At 46.2% G+C, this 26648-nt stretch overlaps 1 protein-coding gene across 1 annotated transcript; it reads left to right on the plus strand.

Moving 5' to 3' along the window:
- Positions 1 to 331: 331 nt before the first annotated feature.
- LOC143984358 (putative G-protein coupled receptor 139) lies at positions 332 to 26091 on the plus strand. The gene is made up of 2 exons (XM_077484589.1): positions 332 to 407; positions 25121 to 26091. The coding sequence occupies exons 1-2, from the start codon at positions 332 to 334 to the stop codon at positions 26089 to 26091; spliced, it is 1047 nt and encodes a 348-aa protein (XP_077340715.1).
- Positions 26092 to 26648: the final 557 nt, after the last annotated feature.

Below are 26648 nucleotides of genomic sequence, written 5' to 3' on the forward strand. Positions count from 1 at the left end.
GCAGTCCACAGACGAAAGGCTGGACAGCCATAAAGCTTCAAACCAGCTAGAGCAGCCAACAAATTAAAGACCTTTCCAAATTAAATCCATTCAGCTTGTCTTCTTTCTACGCATGATAGAAGGTGACTGTAATGGATGCGTCAGTCTCAGTTAATTATTACCATCTGTTTTATTGTTTGGGTTTTCACTGTTTGCCTAAGTAAAATAAAGATTTATTTTGATTAATGATGAAATACAAAAAAGCCAAAAGGTACCATTCTCATCCAAACTGGATTTAGCAAAATAACCTGAAATAATATTAACTGAGCGGCAACTGATATCTTGACGCTGTATGATGAAGAATGAGCATTGGATGGTAACACTACAGAAATTTTTCTATCCTTTTTTGGCTGTTATTGGAATCCCATGTAAGTTTGTATATGCTATTTACTGTGTTTTTTTTTTTTTATTGTGGTTTTTTTTGTTTGTTCTTTTTGCTTTTTTAATTAGGCTCATAGGCATTTGCTTAAGACCATTCTTGTCTTCAGTTATCCTTCATGGATCTCTTTAAATTTTCTTTATATTCACAGGTAATAATAAGGGATCTGCTTATATTTTCACACAGCATTCATGCAGAATTTTTTTTTTCTAATTGAATTCAATTTGAAAAATTGTGAATCCAGGGTGAAATTTATGTGAATTCTGTGTGATACATTTATGAATCTACTTTTTCCAGCTTGCTGTTTTTTGCAACACTTTGCCTTTTAGTAATCACAACTTTTTAACACCAATTTTTTTTTAACAAGAGATATCCTCTTATTTACATATTAACATAGAAGACTGACAGCAGGAAAAAAAAAGCAAGTGATCCAATGAATTTGTCACTTTTTATTTTTTTCTTAACCTATGTTTGTCTCAAGCATGTTTACATTCATTCACTGTTGACTGACTCACTACCGCTGCTGGACGTCTGTTCCAAGCATCAATTACTTCTTTGATAAAATAACACTTTCTTAGGCCTCGTACACACGATACAAAAATCAGAAGGGAAAATTTGCAAGACGAGCTGTCTGTGGATTTTCGGATTGTTAGTACAGTGCATTCGACAGCCGATTTGACTTTTTCTTAAGACAAAACCTGGATGTGCAGGCTATAAAATTTTTGTCTGATGTGAACTCAACGTCTGATTTTCTGATGGTCAGTACAGAAATCGTCACACAAAAGTCGAAAGTACAACCACGCATGATCGGAATCAAGGAATGACCCGGAAGAGTTCGGTCTTGTAAACTACAGTTCCTAATCTAGAATTAACATTCGTGACGCGGCAATTGATAAAATGCAGTGCGCATTCTCTTCTTCTTAAATGGGATAATAATGAAGCTGTTTTGCGTACAGTTATGCCAAACTTATTTTAAGGACTTCAGCCCCTGGAAAAATGTACCCCCTTCCTCACCAGAGCCTTTTTTTTACGATTCGGCACCGCGTCACTTTAACTGACAATTGTGCAGTCATGTGACCTTGTAACCAAACAAAATTGATGTCCTTTTCTTCTTGATCGCCTCTATGTTTTTATTTTTTGTGCTATAAACCTAAAAACTACGACAATTTGAAAAAAAAACACAATATTTTGTACTTTTTGATATAATATCCCCATTTTTTTTTAAAAAAAGCTAATTTTTTCTCAGTTGAGGCCGATATGTATTCTTCTACATATTTTTGGTAAAAAAAAACGCAATAACCGTATATTGATTGGTTTGCGCAAAAGTTATAGCATCTACAAAATAGGGGATAGATTTATTGCATTTTTTTTTTTTTTTACTAGTAATGGTGGCAATCTGTGATTTTTATCATGACTGCGACATTATGGTGGACGCATCTGTCAATTTTGACAAATTTTTGGAACTATTGGCATTAATATAGTGATCAGTGCAATTAAAAAGGCATTGATTACTGTAAAAAATGCACTGGCAGTGAAGGGGTTAACACTAGGGGGCGGTGAAGGTGTTAACTGTGTTCCCTGCTACATGATTATAACTGAAGGGGGAGGGACTAACTACAGGAAGTGACAGATCGTGGTTCCTAGCCAATAGGAATACACGATCTGTCACTCCTGTCAAAACAGAACAGGGAAGTGTGTGTTTACACACACTCATCCCTGTTCTGTGTCTCCTGGTCATGATCGCTCGTGGCCAGCGATCATCACAATGTCGGCCGCGAGCACCGCCACCCCCGCTATGAAGCGGACACGCACGCGCGCCTGCTATCCAGACCCCGCGAGCCAACATACAGCTACGTGGTTTCACGCAGGGAAGCCAACCTTCCGTACTAACATGAAATTAGCAGCAGGGGCCCAAAGGGTGGTGCTTGAGAAATGAACTTCCTCTTTATACTCTCATAGTACGTCATTATGTTTGTGTTTGTCAAATGACAATTTGTGGAAAGATAGTATGCTAGACAAAATCCTGCGCACGTGCTTTTGACAAAAATCAGATGCTCGGTCGTACAACAATCAAACCGTGTGAACGAGGCCTAAGGGTCTATATGCTGTTATTTAAAAAAAAAAAAAAAGCAAGGAGGGGGATGTAATTTGTTGGCAATTTAAGAGAGAAAGAGAATCCGGCTGACTGGTTGTACCCAAGTCGATCGATCAACTTGGTACATTCAGCCTGCTCATTAATGGTTCGATTCTCTGAATCAACTGAGATTCAAAACATGTATGGCCAGCCTAAAGGTCTCCACACAGATAAGCAGACCTCCATGCAGCCCTTGTGGGTCTTCTGGAATGGGTTTCAGAGATGGTATTTCCACATGGAATCCACCAGATCAGCCATTCCATCATGGAGACTTTTAAGGATACGTAGTTTCATGTTCCTATATTTACAGTACATCAGCAATTCCTTTGCGCTTTGCTGTGGGTCCCTGACATTCTGCATCTCTTCGCGCACCCCGTGTGTTCACCAAGGTCCTAGACTCTGTGCTTGCTTTGTTATACCCCCGGGGGCATCCCTATTAAGGGACATCTGGACAACCTTCTATTGGAGGTAACAGTTGGCACAAGTCCTGATTAACAATGTAGCATGGACAGTTTAGACTTTGAAAAGGTTTGGTTGGATTGTGAACCTTCAGACGTTTGTGTTGAAGCTGACTCATCAATTTTAGTATCTGGTTCTGATCCTAGACACAGCTCAAGCCCGAGTTTTTCTTCCACAAGAGAGATGTCAAACTCTCTGCTCCCGGGAAAGACATGGACTCAGCAACAAAGAAAAATCTATTTTTGTACTCCCCTCAAAATACTTTTCTTGGAGCTCAATGAGGGACACAGATCCCATTCATTATTTATGGGTTTCTTGTCATGCAGCAATCATGGCAAAATCAAGACTGGCACCCAAACTTGCTTTGTGTGTTTTGCCGTGATTTGGAGTCTGGGACAGAACTGCCCATACGTGAATGGCCCTTACTGTGAGTGGGGCTTTTGCTGCAATGTAGCAACTGTTATGGTTACTTTTGTTTCTTATTTAGACTTGGTTCACGCTGCCATGACATGAAAGTCGCTCGATTTACATTGAGACTTTACCAGGCAACTTCCTGGTGTACTATATTGATAGAAGTATACAATAGAAGTTGCCTTGATGTAGTACAGGAACCTATTCTGAAGTTGGAGCAACTTCAGTAGTGCTAATGGCAGTGTGAACCAAGCCTTATGCCGTGTACACATGGTCTGACTTTCCGGCAGAAAAAGTCAGACGGAATCATTTCATTGGATATTCCGATCATGTGTGGGCTTCAGCTGACTTTTTTTTTTTGAAAATTCTGAGGGACCTAGAAATAGAACCCGTTTTTAGTGATGGCCGAACGGTTCGCCCGGCGGTCGTTTCGCGGCGAATTTCCGACTTTCGCCGTCCGCGGGTTCGAACGCCTTTTTCCGTCGTTCGCCCCGGCGGACTTACGTGTTTAATGTATACAAGAACTTTAACCTTTCGTGACACGTTTATCATGTGTTACAGGACAACCAATTGAGACATGACAGCTCATGGACACTTGGACATTCCCCCTAACCTATAAATACACCCGATCCGGTGGCCATTTTACATTCTTTCTTCTGTCACTGTAGGGAAAGGATCCTGTGTGGAGTAGGGACAGAGAAAACGCTAGCTATTTGGTACACAAAAGTTCTTTTCAGGACTGGTATAGGTGTTAGGTCAGCAGCCTGAGTTTCTTTTGTCAGTTTAGATAAAGGGACAGAGCGCTGTATGCTGCTATTTTAGGGACAGCTCAGCCAGATTAGTCTTTCTTCATCATCATCATCATCATCATCATTAGCTGTTACTATCAGGTCCACAAAAGAGCTGTTCCAGCTAATCGTTCCAGCCTACTCTTTTTTGCCAATTTGTATAGGGACAGGCAGGAAGCAGTGTGTCAGGCAGTGAGGATAATTTTAAAGACTTGCTGTTACTATTAGTTCCACAAAGGTTCTTTTCAGGACTGGTATCAGTGGTACGGTAATAGGCTTGTACACGTATAATATTCTTTCTTCCAAATATAGAAAGAATATTATACTTGACTGCTGCCCTTCTGCTGCAGTCTGCTAATCATTCACAACTCACTTGTTCCACAAAGCTCTTTATCAGGACTGGTAACTTGGTCTGTCTAGGGTGCTACGGTACATAGGCTTGGGTGCGGTACAGTCTGCTGTTCTGTAAGGACCGCTATCGGTCCACAATACATAGGGTTGCCGTGCACTACTGCTGACCGCTGCCCTATACTGCAGCAGTCCTTCAGCGGTATAGGGACTGACGCACAGTCTGCTAAACACTAATACACAACCTGCTTGGTCCACAAAAGTTCTTATAAGGACTGGTAACTTGGTATAGGGTGCTACGGTACATAGGCCTGAGTGCAGTACAGTCTGCTGTTCTGTAAGGACCGCTATCGGTCCACAATACATAGGGTTGCCGTGCACTACTGCTGACCGCTGCCCTATACTGCAGCAGTCCTTCATTGGTATAGGGACTGACGTACAGTCTGCTAATCACTAACACACAACCTGCTTGGTCCACAAAAGTTCTTATAAGGACTGGTAACTTGGTATAGGGTGCTACGGTACATAGGCCTGAGTGCAGTACAGTCTGCTGTTCTGTAAGGACCGCTATCGGTCCACAATACATAGGGTTGCCGTGCACTACTGCTGACCGCTGCCCTATACTGCAGCAGTCCTTCATTGGTATAGGGACTGACGTACAGTCTGCTAATCACTAACACACAACCTGCTTGGTCCACAAAAGTTCTTATAAGGACTGGTAACTTGGTATAGGGTGCTACGGTACATAGGCCTGAGTGCGTTACAGTCTGCTGTTCTGTAAGGACCGCTATCGGTCCACAATACATAGGGTTGCCGTGCACTACTGCTGACCGCTGCCCTATACTGCAGCAGTCCTTCAGCGGTATAGGGACTGACGCACAGTCTGCTAAACACTAACACACAACCTGCTTGGTCCACAAAAGTTTTTATAAGGACTGGTAACTTGGTATAGGGTGCTACGGTACATAGGCCTGAGTGCAGTACAGTCTGCTGTTCTGTAAGGACCGCTATCGGTCCACAATACATAGGGTTGCCGTGCACTACTGCTGACCGCTGCCCTATACTGCAGCAGTCCTTCATTGGTATAGGGACTGACGTACAGTCTGCTAATCACTAACACACAACCTGCTTGGTCCACAAAAGTTCTTATAAGGACTGGTAACTTGGTATAGGGTGCTACGGTACATAGGCCTGAGTGCGTTACAGTCTGCTGTTCTGTAAGGACCGCTATCGGTCCACAATACATAGGGTTGCCGTGCACTACTGCTGACCGCTGCCCTATACTGCAGCAGTCCTTCATTGGTATAGGGACTGACGTACAGTCTGCTAATCACTAACACACAACCTGCTTGTTCCACAAAAGTTCTTATAAGGACTGGTAACTTGGTATAGGGTGCTACGGTACATAGGCTTGAGTGCGGTACAGTCTGCTGTTCTGTAAGGACCGCTATCGGTCCACAATAGATAGGGTTGACGTGCACCACTGCTGACCGCTGCCCTATACTGCAGCAGTCCTTCAGCGGTATAGGGACTGACGTACAGTCTGCTAAACACTAATACACAACCTGCTTGGTCCACAAAAGTTCTTATAAGGACTGGTAACTTGGTATAGGGTGCTACGGTACATAGGCTTGAGTGCGGTACAGTCTGCTGTTCTGTAAGGACCGCTATCGGTCCACAATAGATAGGGTTGACGTGCACCACTGCTGACCGCTCACCTATACTGCAGCAGTCCTTCAGCGGTATAGGGACTAAGAGTTTTGTCACAGGGTCATTTAAAAAATGACATGCAGAGGAAGAGGCAGGCCCTTCCGCAGGGGTGGTAGGGGTAGGGCAGGAGCAACAGGCTTGAGCCAAAGTGGGAAGTTGCAGAAGGTGCGTTCAATTACTTTAAAGGATGCACCAGACTTGGTTGAGTGGCTCGCTCAGCCTTACTCTTCTGCACCCTCCTCATCCTCTCGATCTGCACCCTCTTCTTCACTCTCTGCTATGTGCACCCCCAAAGACACTACCACCAACAACACGACCACCACCACCACCACCACATACCTTCCGCTTGAGTCACTGGAATTATTTTCCGATCCATATCAAGAGGACATTTCTGATGCGCAGCCACTCTTGGTATTGGATCAGGAAGAGGAGGTAGCAACAAGCGCTACTCAGCAGTCTGACGCCAGTACCCAGATCAGCCCAAGGAGGAGGTTGGTCCCCGGTGTTGCTGCCTACTCTACTTATAGCGGTGGGGAAGGTGACGTTGATGATGACGTGTCTAGTGATGTCACGTGGGTGCCCACAAGAGAGGAAGAGGAGGGGAGTTCAGAGGGAGATATGGACCAGCAGATAGGGAGGAGAAGCAGCAATGACTTACATTGCACAGCAGGGACAAAGCAGACTGCAAATGTATCAGGAGCGAGTCATCGACCATGTACGGTCACATCTGGCGCTCCCAGGACACCGGCACATGGCTCCGCAGTGTGGGCTTTTTTTAACGTGTCCGCTGCTGACAATAGCGTTGCCATCTGCAATCTTTGCAGTCAACGCGTTAGTCGCGGTAAGCCCAATACTCACCTAGGGACGACCGCCTTAAGAAGGCACATGAGCAGCCATCACCGAGCCCAGTGGGAGCAACGGAACACACAAAGCCACACTGCAGGCTCTCACCGTCCAGCCTCGTCTTCTACTTCTCCTTCTCCTCTCTCCTCACAATTGTCCTCCACTCCACCTTCCATCACGCCAAGCTCACATTTTTCTGCAAAAAGGCAGGCTTCCGTGGGCCTAATGTTTGAGCGTAAAAAAATGATGACGCCGGATAACCCTCTTGCCCAACGGTTGGCGGCTGGCTTGTCAGAACTCATAGCCCGCCAACTACTGCCATATAAACTGGTGGACTCGGAGGCCTTTCGCAAATTTGTGGCCATTGGAACACCACAATGGAAGGTCCCAGGAAGGAAGTATTTCTCAGAGAAGGGCATCCCAGAGCTATATGGCCATGTTCAGCGGCAAGTGAATGTATCTCTGGCACACAGTGTCGGTGCCAAGATACATCTGACCACAGACACGTGGTCTAGCAAACACGGGCAGGGAAGGTATATCAGTTTTACTGCCCACTGGGTGAACCTTCTGACGGCCGTCAAGCATGTAACCCGTGGCACCCGTGTAGATTTGGTTTTACCGCCACGGATTGCATGCAGGCCTGACTCTTCTTCTCCTCCTCCTACTCCATCCTCCTCCCTCTCCTCCTCAGCTGCCTCCTCCTTTTCCGCTGCTAGCGTCTCTTCCACTGCACCGCCCAAGCTCCCCAGAACCTATTCCACATGCCAGGTGAGACGTTGCCATGCCGTGCTGCGTCTGTTGTGCCTGGAAGCAAAGAGCCACACTGGCCCGGCACTCCTTTCAGCTTTGCGTTCACAGGCAGATGAGTGGCTAACACCGCTCAATTTGACAGTTGGTAAAGTGGTGTGTGACAACGGTGCCAATCTGCTTAGCGCATTGAAACAGGGCAAAATCACGCACGTGCCGTGCATGGCACACGTCTTAAACTTGGTCGTGCAGCGATTCCTTGTCAAATACCCTGGGGTCCAGGACATCTTGCGGCAGGCAAGGAAAATCTCGGCCCATTTCAGAAGATCTTACACGGCCATGGCTCGCCTTGCTGACATTCAGCGGCGACACCATCTGCCGGTCAGACGTCTTATTTGCGATTGCCCGACGCGATGGAACTCAACCTTCTATATGCTTGATAGGCTGCTCCAGCAGAAACGTGCAGTTAACGTCTACCTGTATGAACTCTGCGAAAGAAACGGTTCTGGGGAGCTGGGTTTTTTTTCACCGCGCCAGTGGCTGCTCATGCGCGACACATGCAGACTTCTGCGGCCATTTGAGGAGATCACCAAACTGGTCAGTCGCAGCCATGGCGCCATCAGTGACATGGTACCTTATGCCTTCTTTCTGGAGCGTGCATTGCGTCGTGTCATTGATCAGGCTGTGGAGGAGCAGGAGCGGGAAGATGAGGAAGTCGCAATGCTGGATGAATTCCCAGGGGGGGCTACTCTATCTGAGACAAGTCAACAACAGGAGTCTGATGAGGAGTCAGAGGAGGATGGTGCCGGGGCGGATGAGCAGGAGCAAGAAGAGCATGCTTTAAACCTTTCTGGGATCCCTGTTGTGCGAGGATGGGGAGAGGAGAATGAAGAGGACGACATTATCCTGGATGATGAGCAGGAGCCAGGCCACCACACCGCTTCCACTTTAGTGCAAATGGGGGCCTTCATGCTCCAGTGTTTTAATAGGGACCCCCGTATAAAAAGCATGAGGGTCAAGGACCAGTACTGGGTGGCAACGTACTTAGACCCCCGGTACAAACACAAAATGGCGGAAATGTTACCGCCGTCGCAGAGGGCTGTCAGAATGCAGCACTTCCAGGCCTTGCTTCGAGAAATGCTGCATTCTGCTTTTGCGTGCGCTGGCAGAGGAGCAATTCCCACTCCCAGAGAAGGATTTGCGGGTACCAATCCAACAGCGCCTGCAAGAAGAGGCCGGTTTGAAGATGTGTTGGTGACTTCGGATATGAGGTCATTCTTTCAGCCGACCCATCGACAGGTGTCATCCGGATCCAGCATCAGGGAACGCCTAGACCGTCAGGTGTCCGACTACATTGGGTTAACGGCCGATGTGGACGCTCTGAGGAGTGATGAACCCCTAGACTACTGGGTGGGCAGGCTTGACCTCTGGCCAGAGCTTGCCCAATTTGCAATCGAACTGTTGGCTTGCCCCTCATCCAGTGTCCTGTCCGAAAGGACGTTCAGCGCAGCAGGGGGGATTGTGACCGATAAGCGTACTCGCCTAGCTCACCACAGTGTTAACTACCTCACATTTCTAAAAATGAATGAGGCATGGATCTCGGAGGAATTCAACACATGTGATCAGTAGACCATGTATATGTCTATAAACAATTTTTGGAATCAAGCACACAGACCTTCTTAATTCATTTGGCTCACTTCCCTGACCCAAAAAAGCACACCGTACTATATGCCCCTACCCTCCTCTTTGAAGAGGTTGAGCGGTGTCATATTTCTACTGGGGCTGCTTATTATGAGGGGTTCCCACCATCCCTGTGCTGTGCTGACTTCCTCCTGGGTGTTCTTATTATGAGGGGCTCCCACCATCCCTGTGCTGTGCTGACTTCCTCCTGGGGGTTCTTATTATGAGGGGATCACACCATCCCTGTGCTGTGCTGACTTCCTCCTGGGGCTGCTTACGGTGCTGCTGTCAGCGCTGTATGTCACGGAGCTGCTGTCAGCGCTGTATGTCACGGAGCTGCTGTCAGCGCTGTATGTCACGGAGCTGCTGTCAGCGCTGTATGTCACGGAGCTGCTGTCAGCGCTGTATGTCACGGAGCTGCTGTCAGCGCTGTATGTCACGGAGCTGCTGTCAGCGCTGTATGTCACGGAGCTGCTGTCAGCGCTGTATGTCACGGAGCTGCTGTCAGCGCTGTATGTCACGGAGCTGCTGTCAGCGCTGTATGTCACGGAGCTGCTGTCAGCGCTGTATGTCACGGTGCTGCTGTCAGCGCTGTATGTCACGGAGCTGCTGTCAGCGCTGTATGTCACGGAGCTGCTGTCAGTGCTGTATGTCACGGAGCTGCTGTCAGCGCTGTATGTCACGGAGCTGCTGTCAGCGCTGTATGTCACGGAGCTGCTGTCAGCGCTGTATGTCACGGTGCTGCTGTCAGCGCTGTATGTCACGGAGCTGCTGTCAGCGCTGTATGTCACGGAGCTGCTGTCAGCGCTGTATGTCACGGAGCTGCTGTCAGCGCTGTATGTCACGGAGCTGCTGTCAGCGCTGTATGTCACGGAGCTGCTGTCAGCGCTGTATGTCACGGTGCTGATGTCAGTGCTCTGTATTACGGTGCTGCTGTCAGTGCTCTGTATCTCCTGCACCCTCTTGTTTGCCTACCCTGGTCCCTGACCTTCCCTCTCCTCCATTGCCTTCATTAGCTCCATAGTCCTGAATTGTCAGAACAATTTCCCAAATAAAAAAAAAATGCTTGTAGTTATCGATCCCAAATTCACCTCATACATGTATTATGCTATTGTCCAGGTGGTGGGACTACGTGCTACCCCCTAATAATTACCCCGTGGCCGCAAATTCGACCTAAAGGTTTGCGAAATTCGCCTCCCATTGAAGTCAATGGAGCCCGCGGCGAACGGTCGTTTTCGCGAACGTTTGTGTCCGTTCGCGTTTCGCGTTCGCGAAACGTCCCGTCGGAAGTTCGTCCATCACTACCCGTTTTAAATCTTTCTGACGGAATCAATTCCTTTCAGGAAAACCGTTCGCCTGTATGCTGTTCCGATGGACCAAAAAAGGGCAGCTATTGGCTACTGGCTATTGAACTTCCTTTTTCTAGTCCCATTGTACGTCACCGTGTTCTAAACAATCGAACTTTGGTGTGATCGTTTATAGGCAAGTCCATTTCAGTGGAACTCCCTCGTAATTCCGACGGAAAAACTGTCAGAATTTATTCTGATGGAAAAAACGGTCGTGTGTACATGGCATTTGAGATTGGTATTGCTTGATGTAACCAGATTTGCACTACAACAAAGGCTCTCACTAAATCAGATTTGTTAGATGTGGAGAGAATATAATATATGTTTTGGCCATCACAGCACGCTCTGCTGAGAGAGCATGCATGATTGGCCAAAGGCAGGGTGCCTTTAGCCAATCGTGGCTCAGGGGCTAAGTCCACGCCCCACACTATATAAGGCTGCTTACACACGGCGGCCATATATAGTATGAATGAGAGATACATTTTATATATATATATATATATATATATATATATATACATGTAGCACTAACCCCTGAAGGAGCTGCTGGTTTGATTGGGCTTACCGTTACCTTCTTCACCTCGATTTGCGTCTAGGGGATTCCCATGGTAGATGGCCCAGAAACTTTAGAGACTGACGACAAATCCACTTAAAGGGATTTTTATTTACAAAAACTTAGTTCACGAACAGTCTTTTAGTATAGGATCAGAGGGTTAGGAGAAAAGTCCAGGTACTCTTATGCCACGTACACACGATCAGACTGTCCAGTGGACTTAGCACGGAGGACAAACCACCGCACTTTGAAGTGGAGGTCCAGACTTTCCGAACGAGCGGATCTGCCCACACACAACCGGACTATGGCGGGAGTCCGCCGTACTTTTGAAAATGAACGCACTTACCCACACACGGAGGAAAGTCCGTTCATTTCCAGGTAGCCAGGACTAGCGAAGGAAGTCAACGTCGCTGGCCCCGTCACCTGGTATGGACTTAAAGGGGAAGCCCTACACCGAAAAAATGGTGTGGGGGTCCCCCCCAAGGTCCATATAAGACCCTTATCTGAGCACACAGCCCGGCTGGTCAGGAAAGGGGGTGGGGACGAGTCAGTGCTCCCCCTCCTGAGCCGTACCAGGCCGTGTGCCTTCAACATGGGGGGGTGCTTTGGGGAAGGGGGGGCAGCGACGTGTCAATCTCGCCGCCAAAGTAAATAGAAGAGAAGAGGCAGCCATGGCTCAATTTTCTGCCCCTTTCAAAGTGTTGCCTGGACCCACTGGGACTCATGGTAGGGTTGGCCCTGGTTCTCACTGACTTGGAATGACACGGCACACATGTGGGTGCTCTCATTCCTAGCCACCCCTTTGAAGAAGGATGAGGCATTGGAGGTAATTCCTGTAAAAACTCCTCAGAATGAAGAAGAAGTGATGCAATATGCTGAGGATCAGGAATCCTCCATGGACTCCTGAGGTGTATCAGTGTCCAGGGCTGTCTCAGACACAGAATACCACAGCGGGCTTCCTGGTGGACATGGTATGCACTAACCTTAAGTTACCATTTCTATAATCTTTTTCCGCTAAAGTCAATGGTTTTGGTTTTTCAGCGGCTACCAAATAATACCAAGTCCTTTACAGTGTACCCACACTTACAAGAAGTGATGTATGCCATTTGGGCTCATCCAAAAAAAGTTTTTCACCAACAAAGTATTTTGCTCACCAATATCCCATGGAGGAGGAATTCTACAAGAAATTAGGTTCTCTGGCTATTGACCTGAGTATTTCCTAAATAAGCAAAACTCTGACTGACCCAGTGGATAGGATCCTGGCCTACCCACTTTCCACCCAGTCGTTATACGTAAATGGCCCAATGGCTGTCTTGTAAGAGTGGGAGACTGTTTTACAATGGCTTCACCTTTGCAGTGCTCATGTGTGCTTTCAAGCATGCATCACTCTGTGATCTCTGTGTTCATTGGACACAGAAGATCACAAAACAAGGGTGCAGAGCTAATCAAAATTAACCAATCACAGCAATACCACATGTAAACTGAAACTGCATTTTGCAACAGGCACTCTATTTCCTCTCACACTTTTCAGCTTTGAGAAGAAACAGAGTGTTAAGCCGCATACACACGGGCGGATTGTATGGCCTACTTAGTCCGTCAAACAATCCGACGGACAGTCCGTCATACTTTCGGAAGAACGGACTTGACCACACACGGATGCACAAACAGTCCGTCGAAAGCTTGCGCGATGACGTGTACAGCACGTACGACGGGACTAGAAATAGGAAGTCCAATACACAGCAATGCAACCTTTCGCCGTGTAAATCCTTTCTGAGCATGCGCCATTCTTAGTCCGTCGAACTAGCCTACTGACGAGCGGATTGTCCGCTGAAACCAAAGTATGACGGACAGTATTACGGAAATTCCGAAATACTTAGTACGCCAGACTGCACGCTGAAAAAGTCAGCTGAAGCCCACACACGAGCGGACTGTCCGCTGAAATGTGTTTCGACGGACTAAGTTGGCCATACAGTCCGCCCGTGTGTACGCGGCTTTAGAAGCTTTTTAACAGTTTCCCTGATCACTAGCCACACCAATACACAGTGTCGCCACACCAGTGCAGCTAGCCACAGTGTCCCTGATGCCAGTATAGTGTCATTTATTACTGTGACTGGCAAACACACCAGTACAGTGTTACCAGACCAGTGCAGCCAGCCACAGTGTCCCTATTCACTAACCACACCAGTACAGTGTCACAAGACCAGTGCAGCCAGCGACGGTGTCCATAATTGTTAGTCTCACCAGTACCAATGTCACCAGACTAGCGCAGTTAGTCACAGTGCTCTTGATCACTAGCCACACCAGTACCAGTGTCAACAGACCAGTGCAACCAGCCACAGTGTCCTTGAGTGCCACCATACCAGTCACAGTTTCACCAGACCAGCACAGCCAGAAACAATGTTCCTGATCGCTAGCCACACCAATGCCAGCATAAGCTAGCAGCAGTGTTCTCATCGCCCACACCATTACAGTGTCACCAGAGCCAGTGTTATCCATGTCCAGCAACAGTGTTCTGATCGCTAGCCACACCAGTGTCACCAAAACCAGTGAAGCCAGCAACATTGTCCTAATCACTAACCGCAGCAGTTCCAGAATCTTCGGAACCAGTGAAGACAGCAACAGTGTTCTGATCATTAGCTGTGCCAGTGTCACCATAGACAGTGTAAGCCTGCAATAGTGTGGTACATCCTGGTGAAAAATGTATGGTAGTCACAAAATTAGATTATAATTATAATTTATGATCCTTGAAAGCCTAAAGGTGCTTTTTGGATTTAGGGCAACTCTATGTGACTATGCAGCAAAGATGTCTCACACATGTGGTATCCCCATAGTCAAGTGGAATATCAGAATGTATTTTGGGGTGTGTGTCTAAGTAAGCCTACAACATGTGTTAAAAATATATTAACTGACAACTTTTCTCTTCAACTTTTTTCTCCATTTTTCAAAAATTTTTGTGGCAGAAAACGAAATCTTTACAAGATTTCTTGTGCCTTCAAGAAATTTCCATGGGGTGTCTGCTTTCCAAAATGTGGCCATTTTGTGGGTGTTTCCACTGTCATGGCACTCCAAGGCTTCCACAAATGTAATAGGTAGTCAGTAAATTAGATGAAGCCGGAGGGCACTACTTAGATTTTAGGCCCCTCTATGTGGCCTATGTGTGAGACAGAAAAAGTCTCTCACATGTTATACCCCCTTTTTTGGGAGGAGTAGAAGTATGTGCTTTCTGGTGTAATTGTAAGTATGCATATACTGTGTGTGAGAATTACCTTGCTAAAATGACAACCATGGAAAAAAATCCTTTCCTGACAGACTCCATGGTGGGCAACATGTGGGTTTAGTCCCGCCTCCATTACCCTATAGGACGATACTCCCATAAATCTTTGCTCCCTGCCAGAGGCCGTGTTCTTTTTTTTTGTCCTCCTCCAAAGGACCTAGCATGTGTCTTTCTACCCTGAAGACTTGCGTTTTCTCCTGCGATGTGGACCGGCCGAGCGACTTGGAGTCGCATGTTTCCAATAAGCTCTAGCTACTAGCAGAGTATGGAAGGGGCATATGGAAGAAGCACTGAAGAGGTGTATTCCTGATCACTAACAGGTTAAACCACATTCTGGTCGTTAGCCTAGCTACTAGCAGGTGACTATCGCCCCCCACCAAAAGTCCGGCATGTATATTGGTGGCTTACCTTTGGCTGGTGACCGTGTGCGGGAGTGGTGAGTTCTGATGTCTGTCCATGGCAGCCGTTCTCTATTTTTTATTTGTTTGTCCTGTGTTTTGTTTTTGCCTGTGCCACTGTGTCCCGACACACCGTTTGTACGGTGTGTCTGGCTAGCAGGGCGGCTGGTTTCCTTGCTTTCCAGCCGCCGAGCTACTTCCTCGTTCGCCGCAGGGTCTTTCTGCGCATGAGCGAGAACGAAGCTTGGTTCACGCATGCGTGTAGCGTTTTTTGCGCATGCGCACTAGCATTGTGATTGTCGCATTTCATGATGTCATTAAGGCGGCAGTTTTAAAAGGGGAAAATAGCTTACAAGCCTCTGGGATGCTTGTAAAGCCTACAGTGCCATTCCTGAGTGTCTGATTCCTTCAGCGAAAGGTATGAGTCTGTGGGGAAAAGTCATACTACCTATTTTTTCCTAGCTGTTCACTGTATTTAATTGGGGCTGTTTTTATTTCAGCCCTGATGGACCCTTTCAGAACTTACAGAGGAAGTGATTTGTCAAAATCCCATCGCCGGCATTTCTCTTCCAGATCCAGACGCCATGGTTCTCCTGCGAGAACTAGTCACCGTAGCCGGGAACCATCCCATCCTTCCATGGCTTGCTCCAGTCATGCAGCAGAAGGATTAGGTTGGGGGTGTAGGACACATGTCCCTGCAGACAAGTCTCTCTGTGATGCCTGCTATGTTAAGGCAACTGGTGAAAGGAGTGACTGAAATCTCTGGTTGAGTAGATGGCCAAGGACAGTCTAAAGAAGTTGGAGGCCCCACATTTGTCTCCCGTAGAGTCTCCAAGGTCTCCAGGGAGGGCTGTTCAGGCTCAGGACACTTGGGATTCCTCTTTGCCTAGCCATCCGTCTGCTGTCCTCTCAGATAGTGAATCTGAGGAAGATGAGGCTGGTTCCGGTTTTGATTTTTCTCTGCTCCCTCCTTTGGTCAAAGCCATCAAGGAAAGTTGAATTGGGAAGAGCCTGTAGCAGCTCCGGCAAAACAGAGAAAAAATTTTAAGCAACTAAAGAAGGAGAGGATTAGCTTCCCTTTTCTTTCAGAATTGGGGGAAGTGATCACGGATATTATTATAAATTTTTTTTTTTTTTGGTTGAACTTGATGGACGTGTCTTTTTTCAACCTGACTAACTATGTAACTATGTAACTATGGATGAATGGGGTAAAGTAGAGAAGAAGAATTCTCTCCTGTCCAAAATTCAGAGGCTTTACCCCTTCAGGGAGGAAGAAGTTAAGCAATTGGAATCTTCCCCTCTGGTGGATGCGGCAGTGATGAGATTGGTCAGACATGGGACCCTTCCTCTGGAGGATACAGTCTCTTTCAAGGACGCCCTGGATAGGAGGATAGATTCTGACCTGAATCGGATCTATCTTAAGGCAGGCATGGCCTGTAAACCAGCCTTGGCCTTGGCTGCCTTGTCTAGAGCAATGGAAGTTTGGTCTGATAATGTTAACGAGACACTCAGAAACATCTCGGAAGATCTTGCCAAGAGATTACCCATCCAGGAACTGAGGCTGGCTTCGGCTTTCTTGGGGGAGGCCTCGATTGACATTATTCGGCTGGTGGCTCGAGTTATGCTTTCCTCCGTGACTGCCAAGCATGCCCTGTGGCTCCGTCCTTGGCTAGTCGATCCTGCGTCAAAGCAGGTCTGGTGCCAAATCCCCTTTGACGGTTCGTCTCTTTTCGGCAATAAGCTGGATAGTGCGATAACTCAGGCCTCTGGGGGTAAGTTTTGGTTTCATCCCCAAGACAGGTGTCTGCAGAGCCAAAGAAGATTGTTCCCAAAGAAGGAGAATCAAGACCGTGCCAGGGAGGCACGCAGTTATAGGCCTGGACGGGAATTTTCCAGATCTTGGAGGTCCAGACAAACGTCTCTCAAGAAGACTGCGAAGAGCGGTTCGACGGGAGAGAAGGAACCGACCAAGTACTTTTGAGATCGGGCCCGCCCAGACGGTCCAGTTAGGAGCTCGCTTGTTCCATTTTCGGCACGTCTGGGCAGCCTCGATCCAGGATTTTTGGACCGTCAAGATGGTCTCTTCTGGGCACACTTGGACATTCAGCAGTGTCATATCAAATATAAAGTGTAAGCGCTAAACATATGCTGCTGTGATAATCAAACATAACAAGTGAAGACAGAAAAAAATAATGAATATAAAAATGTAAGCAACATATGTACTAAAAAGGGAAAATATAAGAAACCCAATACAGTGTATTCATATAACTATGAATTTTTGTGAAACATGACCCCAAGTATGGGGATATAAACTTCAAAAAAGGAATATATAAACAATAAAGTCCATATTTTATCAAAATAAATGTATAAACGTGAGTCCCAACAAATATTGGTGAAAACAGAGATCCCAATCTGGTGTGACCATAAGCAATTCCACCGCAGTGTAGCTCCCACCACCTTAAGAAGCACAGGCTTACCAGATGGAAATGACCCGAATAGACTTATATCTAAGGGGTCAGTAATAGCTTATAGTTGAGAGAAGTCAAAGATTACCCGGCACCGGCGTTCTCTCATGTTGTTCAGGATGTTGCAGATGAGTTGCAATCCCTTGGCCTGGCTTCTGCTGATGCCGGAGTTGTCTCTCTAAAAATGGTGACTACATACAGTCCAGTATGTTGAAAGAACTACTTGTCTTTGGATCCACACAACTATGGAATGCTGAACCAGTGCCTCAGTAGTTGGAACTATAAGCTATTACTGACCCCTTAGATATAAGTCTATTCGGGTCATTTTCATCTGGTAAGCCTGTGCTTCTTAAGGTGGTGGGAGCTACACTGTGGTGGAATTGCTTATGGTCACACCAGATTGGGATCTCTGTTTTCACCAATATTTGTTGGGACTCACGTTTATACATTTATTTTGATAAAATATGGACTTTATTGTTTATATATTCCTTTTTTGAAGTTTATATCCCCATACTTGGGGTCATGTTTCACAAAAATACATAGTTATATGAATACACTGTATTGGGTTTCTTATATTTTCCCTTTTTAGTACATATGTTGCTTACATTTTTATATTCATTATTTATTTCCGTCTTCACTTGTTATATTTGATTATCAGAGCAGCATATGTTTAGCGCTTACACTTTATATTTGATATCTCTGTGGCTAAAAAATCCTAGTTTTAGCATATTGGCAGCTTTTTCTTATACCTTCGGTACTGCGCAGTATTATTGTATGCATATAGCACATTCAGCAGTGTCCCCAAGCTCAAGTGTGTTCCCACGTCCATTCCGGTGTCAGAAGGGAAAAGGCAAATACTTTCAGCCTACATAAAATCTTTGTTCCAAACGACCCCTCTTGGTCCAGAAGAAGAACGGTGCATGGAGACCCGTAATAGACTTGACGCATCTAAATCGCTTCATAAAAAAGGAGAGGTTCAAGATGGAGACCCTGTCCATGATCCAAAGGACTGGCTTATCTCAATAGAACTCAGAGACACCTATTTTCACGTCCCGGTGGCAACAGAGTTCAAACAATTTCTTCGGTTCTCCATAGGGCAACTTCACTTGCAATTTACATGCCTTCCCTTCGGTCTGTCAACTTCTCCATGCGCATTCTCGAAGGTTCTCGAAGGTCCTGCTGGCAGTCGTGACATTATTAAGAATCAGAAAAATCTGGATTCATCACTACCTGGACGATCTGCTGCTTCTGGCTCAGGACAGAGATTGTCTCTTGGAACACAAGGATCAGACCATGGTGTCCACTATACCGATGGTGAAGTGGGCACAATGGAGGATGCGCCCCTTTCAGATGGGTTTCCTTCACCAGTGGTCAGGAGAAAAAATCCAGTCCATCTGTATCACTCAGGTCATGAGAGGTTCCCTCCTCTGGTAGCTTCGTTGGGAGAACCTGCTAAATTGCCATTCCATTCTTCCAATCAAGTGGATCACAGTAACGTCAGATGCCAGCAACAGAGGTTGGGGAGTGCATTGTCTGACGGAGGTGGCTCAGGACATTTGGGACTTCCCCTCTCGGGGAATAGTGTCAAATGTTCTGGAGTTACGTGCAGACTTTCTAGCATTACTGGCCTTTCTGCATCTGATACTGGGAACATCTGTAGTCCTCAGGCTGGACAATATGACAGCGGTAGCCTATATAAGGAAGCAAGGGGGCACCAGAAATCGATCTCTGCTACTGGAAGTGGAACTGATCATGCGTTGGGCCCAGAAGAATCTGGCCAACATAACGACAACCTATGTGCCTGAAGTTCTCAATGTCCAAGCGGACTTTCTCTCACGAGTCCACTTGGACAACAATGAGTGGGCTCTTCACAAGGATGTTTTCAAGTGGATATTAACCTTGGGGATTTTTCCAGAGGTGGATCTCTTCGCCTCCTGATACAACAGGAAGCTAACCAGGTTCTATTCGAGGTTCTGGGATCCGCGAGCCTACGGGATAGACGCTCTAACAGAACAGTGGTGGTTCCACAGGGCATGCGCCTTCCCTCCAATCCCAATCATCTTTCAGTTCCTGAGGAGACTCAGATGGGAAGAGGTGGAGATAATAGCCATAATTCCTCACTGGCCCAACAGGCCTTGGTTTCCTCTCCTTTCCCTCCTCAGCTTCCAGGATCCAGTTCCTCTTCCGTCCAGACGGGATCTGCTCTCCCAAGGCACGATTATCCATTGTCCAGATCCCCTACAGTTGAGGGCCTGGTTCTTGAGAGGGGAAGGTTGGAAGCACTAGGATGTCCCAAGGAAGCTATTCCCACTCTCTTAAGTGCTAGAAGAAGGAGCACTAATAAAGTGTATGAACAGATTTGGGCTAAGTTTGCGTCCTATATGTCCTCCAGAACTAATTCTTTCAGCTCACCCGTAGTTCAAAACGTGTTGGGCTTTCTGCAATCAGGCCTGGATTTGCCCCTGTCAGTTAGTTCCCTTCGGGTTCAAGTGTCTGCTATCTCCGCATTCACAGGAGTGTCGTGGGCCAAACATGCCCTTATTCAACAATTATTTAAAGGAGCAGTGAGACTGAGACCCCAGAGGAAACCGAGGTTCCCTAGATGGGACCTGCCACTAGTTTTGGACTTTTTTTCCCATCTTGATAAATCTCTTTTTATCAGAAAGCTCCCATGAAAACTGCCTTTTTGGTGGCTGTCACCTCGGCGAAGAGGGTAACGGAAATTCAGGTTCTAGGAGCCAAAAAACCTTTCTTAACCGTCTTCCCGGACAGGGTGGTCCTGGTTCCAATGTTGGGGTCAAATCCTAAGGTCACCTGGATTTTTCATGAGAATCAGGAGCTCTCACTCCCCACCTTCAGGTCCACTGGATCCTCAGATGTTCATCCTCTCGATGTTGGTGGCTCCTTAAAGCAATACCTGGAAGTTACAGCTCCATTTCGTCAGTCAGATTATCTGTTCGTTCTGTTCTATGGGAAGAACAAGGACTTCCGTGCATCAGTTAGGTCAATTGCTACATGGATAGTTCAAGCAATACAGTGGGCATATAGAGAGAAGGGCTTGGCTCCTCCTCAGGCGGTAACAGCACATTCAACCACAAGTCTTTCTACCTCGTGGGCGGCCTCTAGCCATGTGGCTCCTGATGTTATCTGCAGGGCAGCATCTTGGTCATCAATCCACACCTTCATGACTCATTATTGTGTTGAGCCAGCGGCTCTATCTTCAGTTGACTTTGGTGTTAAAGTTTTGTCGGTTGACAGTGTCAAATAAATCTTTGTTTATTCAGCATTTTTTCCCACCCGGGTGTGTTTGGTGAGTTATTTCCCTCACGTTGGTTGCGATGGAGTCTGTCAGGAAAACTGAAAATTTATGTCAAAATACTTACCGTAATTTTCCTTTCCTGATGGACTCCATAGCAGCAGGAGTTCCCTCCCAAATGGCTGGAGTAGGATAGTTACCAAACACAGCCTCTGGCAGGGAGCAAAGATTTATGGGAGTATTGTCCTATAGGGTAATGGAGGCGGGATTAAACCCACACGTTGGCTGCCATGGAGTCCATCAGGAAAGGAAAATTACGGTAAGTATTTTGACATAAATTTTCAGTTTTTTTTTACTTTCTATATTTCCCCAAAAAGTGTGGCAAAAACTTAAAAAAAGTCACCAAGCCTATTATTTAATACTTTTCGGTGTCTACTTTCCTACTATCCTGGCAATATAAGGCCTCAAGAAATGAGATATGCAGTCCAAACATCAGAGTCGATACATTTCAAACATATACTGTATACCATATACTATGAACTTTCTTATTCTAGTCCGGTCGTACGTCATCACGTTCAAATCCATTGGACTTTGCTGTGATTGTGTGTGGCCAAGTCCATTCAATCGAAAAGTCCATCGGAACTCCGCCGAAAGTCAGTCGGAAAGACCGTCGGACCTAGTCCCTCGAAAAGTCCAGTCGTGTGTACGCGGCATTAGAGCCAATTCACACAGGGGCGACTCGTCAGGCAACTTAGCCGCCTGACAAGGTCGCATCCCGTTCTGTGCAATGGAACCGTTCTAATCGGAGCGACTCAAGTCGCTCCGACTTAGAAAAAGGTTCCTGTACGACTTTTGGGGGGACTTGCATTGACTTCTATACAGAAGTCATTTTGCAAGCCGCCGCTAAAGTCGGATCCCGGTTGCCTGAGGCAGTTGCGCTGCAAGTCGTGCCGCTTCAGTGTGAACCAGGTCTTAATTTTTTATTTATTTTTTGTTTTTTCATAAATAAATTGTTTTTTTTTTGTTTTTTTTTAACTAAAGAAATGTAGTAGTATACATTTTAGCCTAGATTTATGAAGAAGGAATATTTATTTGCAAAGTTGTATGACAGAAACGAAGGGAAACTTTTTTTCCAGTGTTTTTCATTTATATAGTATAAATTAAAAACCCATTAAATACCATCAAAAGAAAGCTCTATCTGTCCAAGAAATTATTATAAAATTTATTTGGGTTCAACACTGCATGACCAATTAAGTATCACAGTACTGAAAACTGAAAATGACTATACAGGAAGGGTGTCCTGTTTGTGCCATCCTTGGATGCCTGCCTCTAAGCCCCTGTACACACGGTCGGACATTCTGCCAACCAAATCCGTTGGATTTTGTCCGACGGATTTTGTCCGACGGATTGTGTCCGACGGATTGTGTCCGACGGATTGTGTCCGAAACTGTTGCATACACACGGTCGGACCAAGTTGTCGGAAAATCCGATCGTTCAGAATGTGATGACGTTATTTCGTTACGACGGGACTACGTTCAGGCTAGTAGCCAATAGCTTTGGTGTAGGAATTTGATCTGAGCATGCTGGGCACTTTGTCCGATCTGAATTCTCTACACATGATCGGAGTATGTCCGATCGGACCAGTTTGTCGGAAAATATTTCCAACAAGTTGGAAAATTGAGTCTGACGGATATTCCGACAGAATCAGTCCGATGCATACCACACACAGTCGGATTATCCGACAACACGGTCCGATAGGACACATTCCGACAGATTCTCCGACCGTGTGTACAAGGGCTAAAAGGTGACAGTGGGAAACAGCACACTCTTCTCTTTAAGAAAAAGGCAAAGGTGACGTCTTTGAAATTCAAGAAGAGTTCCTTTCATAAACAACCCAATTACTCACAGCAACCAACATAAATTAACTTTCTTCTATAAATAAACAAAGGAAGCTGCGCTAATATTAATATAGATAAAAAGGACAGTAAGGCCTCTTTCACACGGGGCGGATCAGTAATGATCCGCCCCGTGATGATCCGCTCGCTCAGCGGGGATCTCTCCGTTGTCCGCGCTGATCCGGCGGGGGACAGGGTGGTCTCCACACACTGTGCAGGGACCGCCCTGTCAGCTCACCGCTCTCCTCTATGGGGATCGGATGAGCACGGACCGTCTGTCCGTGTTCATCCGATCCGCTCTGCAGACGGACAGAAAAATTGGATTTTCCTCCGTCTGCAGAATCGGACAATTGCGGAGGCGGACAATAGCGGGTGTCTGCGGATGCTCATCCGCAGACACCCGCTATCCCATAGGGATGAATGTATGCCCGTATTTCATCCGCAAACGGATGGATGAAATACGGACATACCATCCGCATGTGTGAAAGGGGCCTAAGTGAACCAAAAACCATAAATGATAATTTCAGTGGAATTGAGCATATGAAGTCCTTCATATGCAGGTAAATATGCATATTTTATACATTGAGACTAGTTGAAACAGCACCCAAACACCACTCAGACTTGTGAACCTCCACCACATGAAATGCAAGCTTACCAGAAGCAAGCTAAATCGTGCTTGTGGCTTACAACCCAGCCAGGGCCTTTATCCAAAGGATGGGATTTGCCACCACACACAGTGATTCTTGGCATGCAGTAAACAGGACATCAATCAGGCATAGGGCGACACCGTTATCCAATTGCCATGGAAAAGGCAGTATTACCCAATAAAAGAGAACTCACCGTTGGGTAAGCAAACATCCATCCTCTCAGGAACTCAGCGTGATGACGTAAGCACGCCACTCCTCCCGACGCAAGTTTTGTCACAAACTGATGCCTATTCTCAGGGGCGTAACTATAGGGGGTGCAGCAGTCGCGACCGCAACTGGGCCCTGTGATGCAGGGGGCCCATGCAGCCCCCTCTACATATGGCCGGTAGCAGCATAGGCAGCTAGGGGTACCAGTGCACCATGCACACGGGTGGCTGGTGGTGGAGGGTGACTAGCAGAGCTCCATGCTTGACTATCGCACTGGCTGCTCTTTAGTTGTGCATTCCACGCATGACCTGTGTCCTCGGCCGGCTCCTCAGAGAACCCCTCCTGCTCCATGCATTGCCACTCAGTCTGATGTCTGTTCTCCCAGCCAGAGTCCCGCCCACCCCGAGTCCGGCCCACACAGCACTGCATACTTCTCCCGGGTAAACAAACTTTAAGCACACAGATGCAGTGCAGCCCTATGAGAGCCCCCCGGAGGACACTGCAGGCTTGTCTGCCAGCCCCCCTCCTCCCCCATCATACACAGATGATGAAAGGTCTTTCTGGGAGATATGCCGATCGCCCGTCCAGCACACTGGATGGAGCCCAGGCCAACATGGATGAGTGCGTGGCCTACAGCTTGGTCATGGTGAGTGAGAGGACCCCATCCCCCACACACTATTACATACCCTCTCCATCTCCCCCTGGGGACAGGGACCCCTTCTCACCTGGGGGCAGTAACTTCATCTGCCCTGGAGAAAAGGACCTCATCTCTTCTGGGGACGGGGACCCCATCCTGCCTAGGGACAGTCCCCCAATGGGGCACCTAAAAATGTAAAAAAATAAATAAATAAAAAACTACTGATACCAGTGGTGGAACTACAGGGCTCACAAAGGTCATACCTGTGACCACGCCCTGGAGTTCCACCGCAGGACTCGGAGGGAAGGGCCTTGGCTGGGGTTCAGGGGGGCCCTTCATGGTTTCTTGCATCGGGGCCCTGAAGGTTCTAGTTACACCACTGCCTATTCTTATACCAAGAATCACTGTGTGTTGGCAATTCCCATTCCTTGGATAAAGGTCCTGGCTGGGTCCCAAGCATGATTTAGCTTGCTTCTGGGAATCTTTTCATGTGGTGGAGGTTCACAAGTCTGAGTGGCGTTCGGGTGCTGTTTCATCCAGTCTTAATGTATACCATATGCACATTCACCTGCGTTTGAAGGACTTTATATGCTCAATTCCACTGAAATTATCCTTTATGGTTTTTGGTTCACTTACTGTCATTTTTATCTTTTTCATTTGTTTGTTTGATTCATTTAGCGTGGTAATCCTTTATTTTCAATTAACTTTCTTTTAGGGCAGGTTCACACTGCGGGCGATGCGGCCCTTATGCTCACTATTATCTTTCGAAATCCCATTTATTGGTTGCTGCCTTTGCCCAGATGTGTAAATATTTTGGAGGCTCAAGCAAGACTTGTCTACATTAAAATTAAGTTGTAAATACGGTCTAAGCCACATTTTAATCAATACATATCTTACCTTACAGCCAATGTACTTACACTACTAATTTTCTGGAAAAGAGATTGTGGGCTCTCACCATCTTGTCGTTGTTACATGATAGCAATGTCTATAGCAGATACAATGGTCCTCATCCACATCGTCATCCTTGAACTGATTCTTCAAAATTTTACAACTGAACCTTTTTGGAGTAGAGCTCCTTGGTGTATGATTAGGGATGTACTAAGTTTCGGAGCTTACAACTCATCTGTCTGGCTGGTGGTCTGCTTCACCATCGAACGTTTCATTGCAATTAGGACTCTGTGGCGCAAATCCAGGTTATGTACTAAAAAAATCACTCTTTATGTGATATGGTCTGTCTTTATCCTCAGCCACTTTTTTTCTATACCATATTATTGGGCTAATGAGTCTAAAATAATAAATGGAACTGGAAGCTTTAAGTGTGTCTACCACACTGGTCGATCAAGGCTATATGTAGAAAGTCTGGTGTGGTTTCAAAACACACTTGTGTATATCTTGCCCTACCTTATCATCTTTACGCTTAATGCCTTAGCATTAAGAAAAATTTGCCACAGCAACAAAATCCACTGTGAAGGTCAAGACAGCAGAAGTTCGAGAAGATTTCCTCATATAAAAAAGCATAGGGTGAAATCAGTGGTTCTTCTAGTCACCATTTCATCGACTTTTGTCTACTTGTGCACCACAAGATTTGTCACACAAATCATTATCAAGACAATGCATTACAAAATAGAAAGAAAAGATTACAGTAAGATTATCAATGTCGCTGCTGATATCGGAACCATGCTGGACCTCACAAACACTGCAATCAATATGTATCTTTATGCCTGTACCCAATCCAGGTTTCGAAAAGAGTTACAGGAGGTGGTAAAATTAAGGGCAAACCCTTGCAGAACGGGCATTCTGCACTCTAATATTCCTGTGATCTTTCAGATTTCATCTAGAAAACTCTGTTGTAGGCCACAGAACATGGTTTCCTAAAAATTGTGTCTATTGACAGATCTGTGTAAATTTTAGTAAGGCTTATCAGTGTGCATCATATATTAAAAATAATTTAATAAAACTGGTATTTCAACAAATTGATACACATTGTATTTCTCATTTCTGTAAATATTCTGGGCAAATCATGATGGGTTTACATTCTCTATTTACTTATCACTTATAGCTGAACTTCAGGCACAAAAACTTTCATGTAAATATTACTCAATAGCCACAAAAGGTAAAAATCCACCTTGTGTGCACCAAATGCCTTTGGTAAAACCAATAAATAAATAAACCCAATGATTCCCTTGTTAAAGAAGTAGTGATACTGTCACTGTGTTGTACCTTGCCTGTACAGAGAGCAGAGCTATGGAAGGAACCCAGCAGGCCCAACCATTACAGGCAGCTTGCAGAAAACTAGGACAAGGAGAAAGAGCACCGGTGACCATTTTTTATTACAGAACGTTCCAGTTTCACACTGGATTACTGTACAGACCTGGAAGAAATACACAAAGCACACCAAGATTTAAGTAAGAATAAGCATGCCTTTGTATTTG

The sequence above is a fragment of the Lithobates pipiens genome, unplaced genomic scaffold, assembly GCF_037356315.1.
Source record: "Lithobates pipiens isolate NorthernLeopardFrog02 unplaced genomic scaffold, aLitPip1_a1.2 Scaffold_16, whole genome shotgun sequence".
Classification (NCBI taxonomy): Eukaryota; Metazoa; Chordata; class Amphibia; order Anura; family Ranidae; genus Lithobates; species Lithobates pipiens.

What these genes read in the sequence shown, in the direction of transcription:
- LOC143984358 (XM_077484589.1), top strand. Translation starts at nt 332, where the DNA reads ATGATGAAGAATGAGCATTGGATGGTAACACTACAGAAATTTTTCTAT. An exon ending in GGCTGTTATTGGAATCCCAT is followed by an intron (nt 408 to 25,120) that starts GTAAGTTTGTAT and finishes CTTACCTTACAG; the next exon opens with CCAATGTACTTACACTACTA.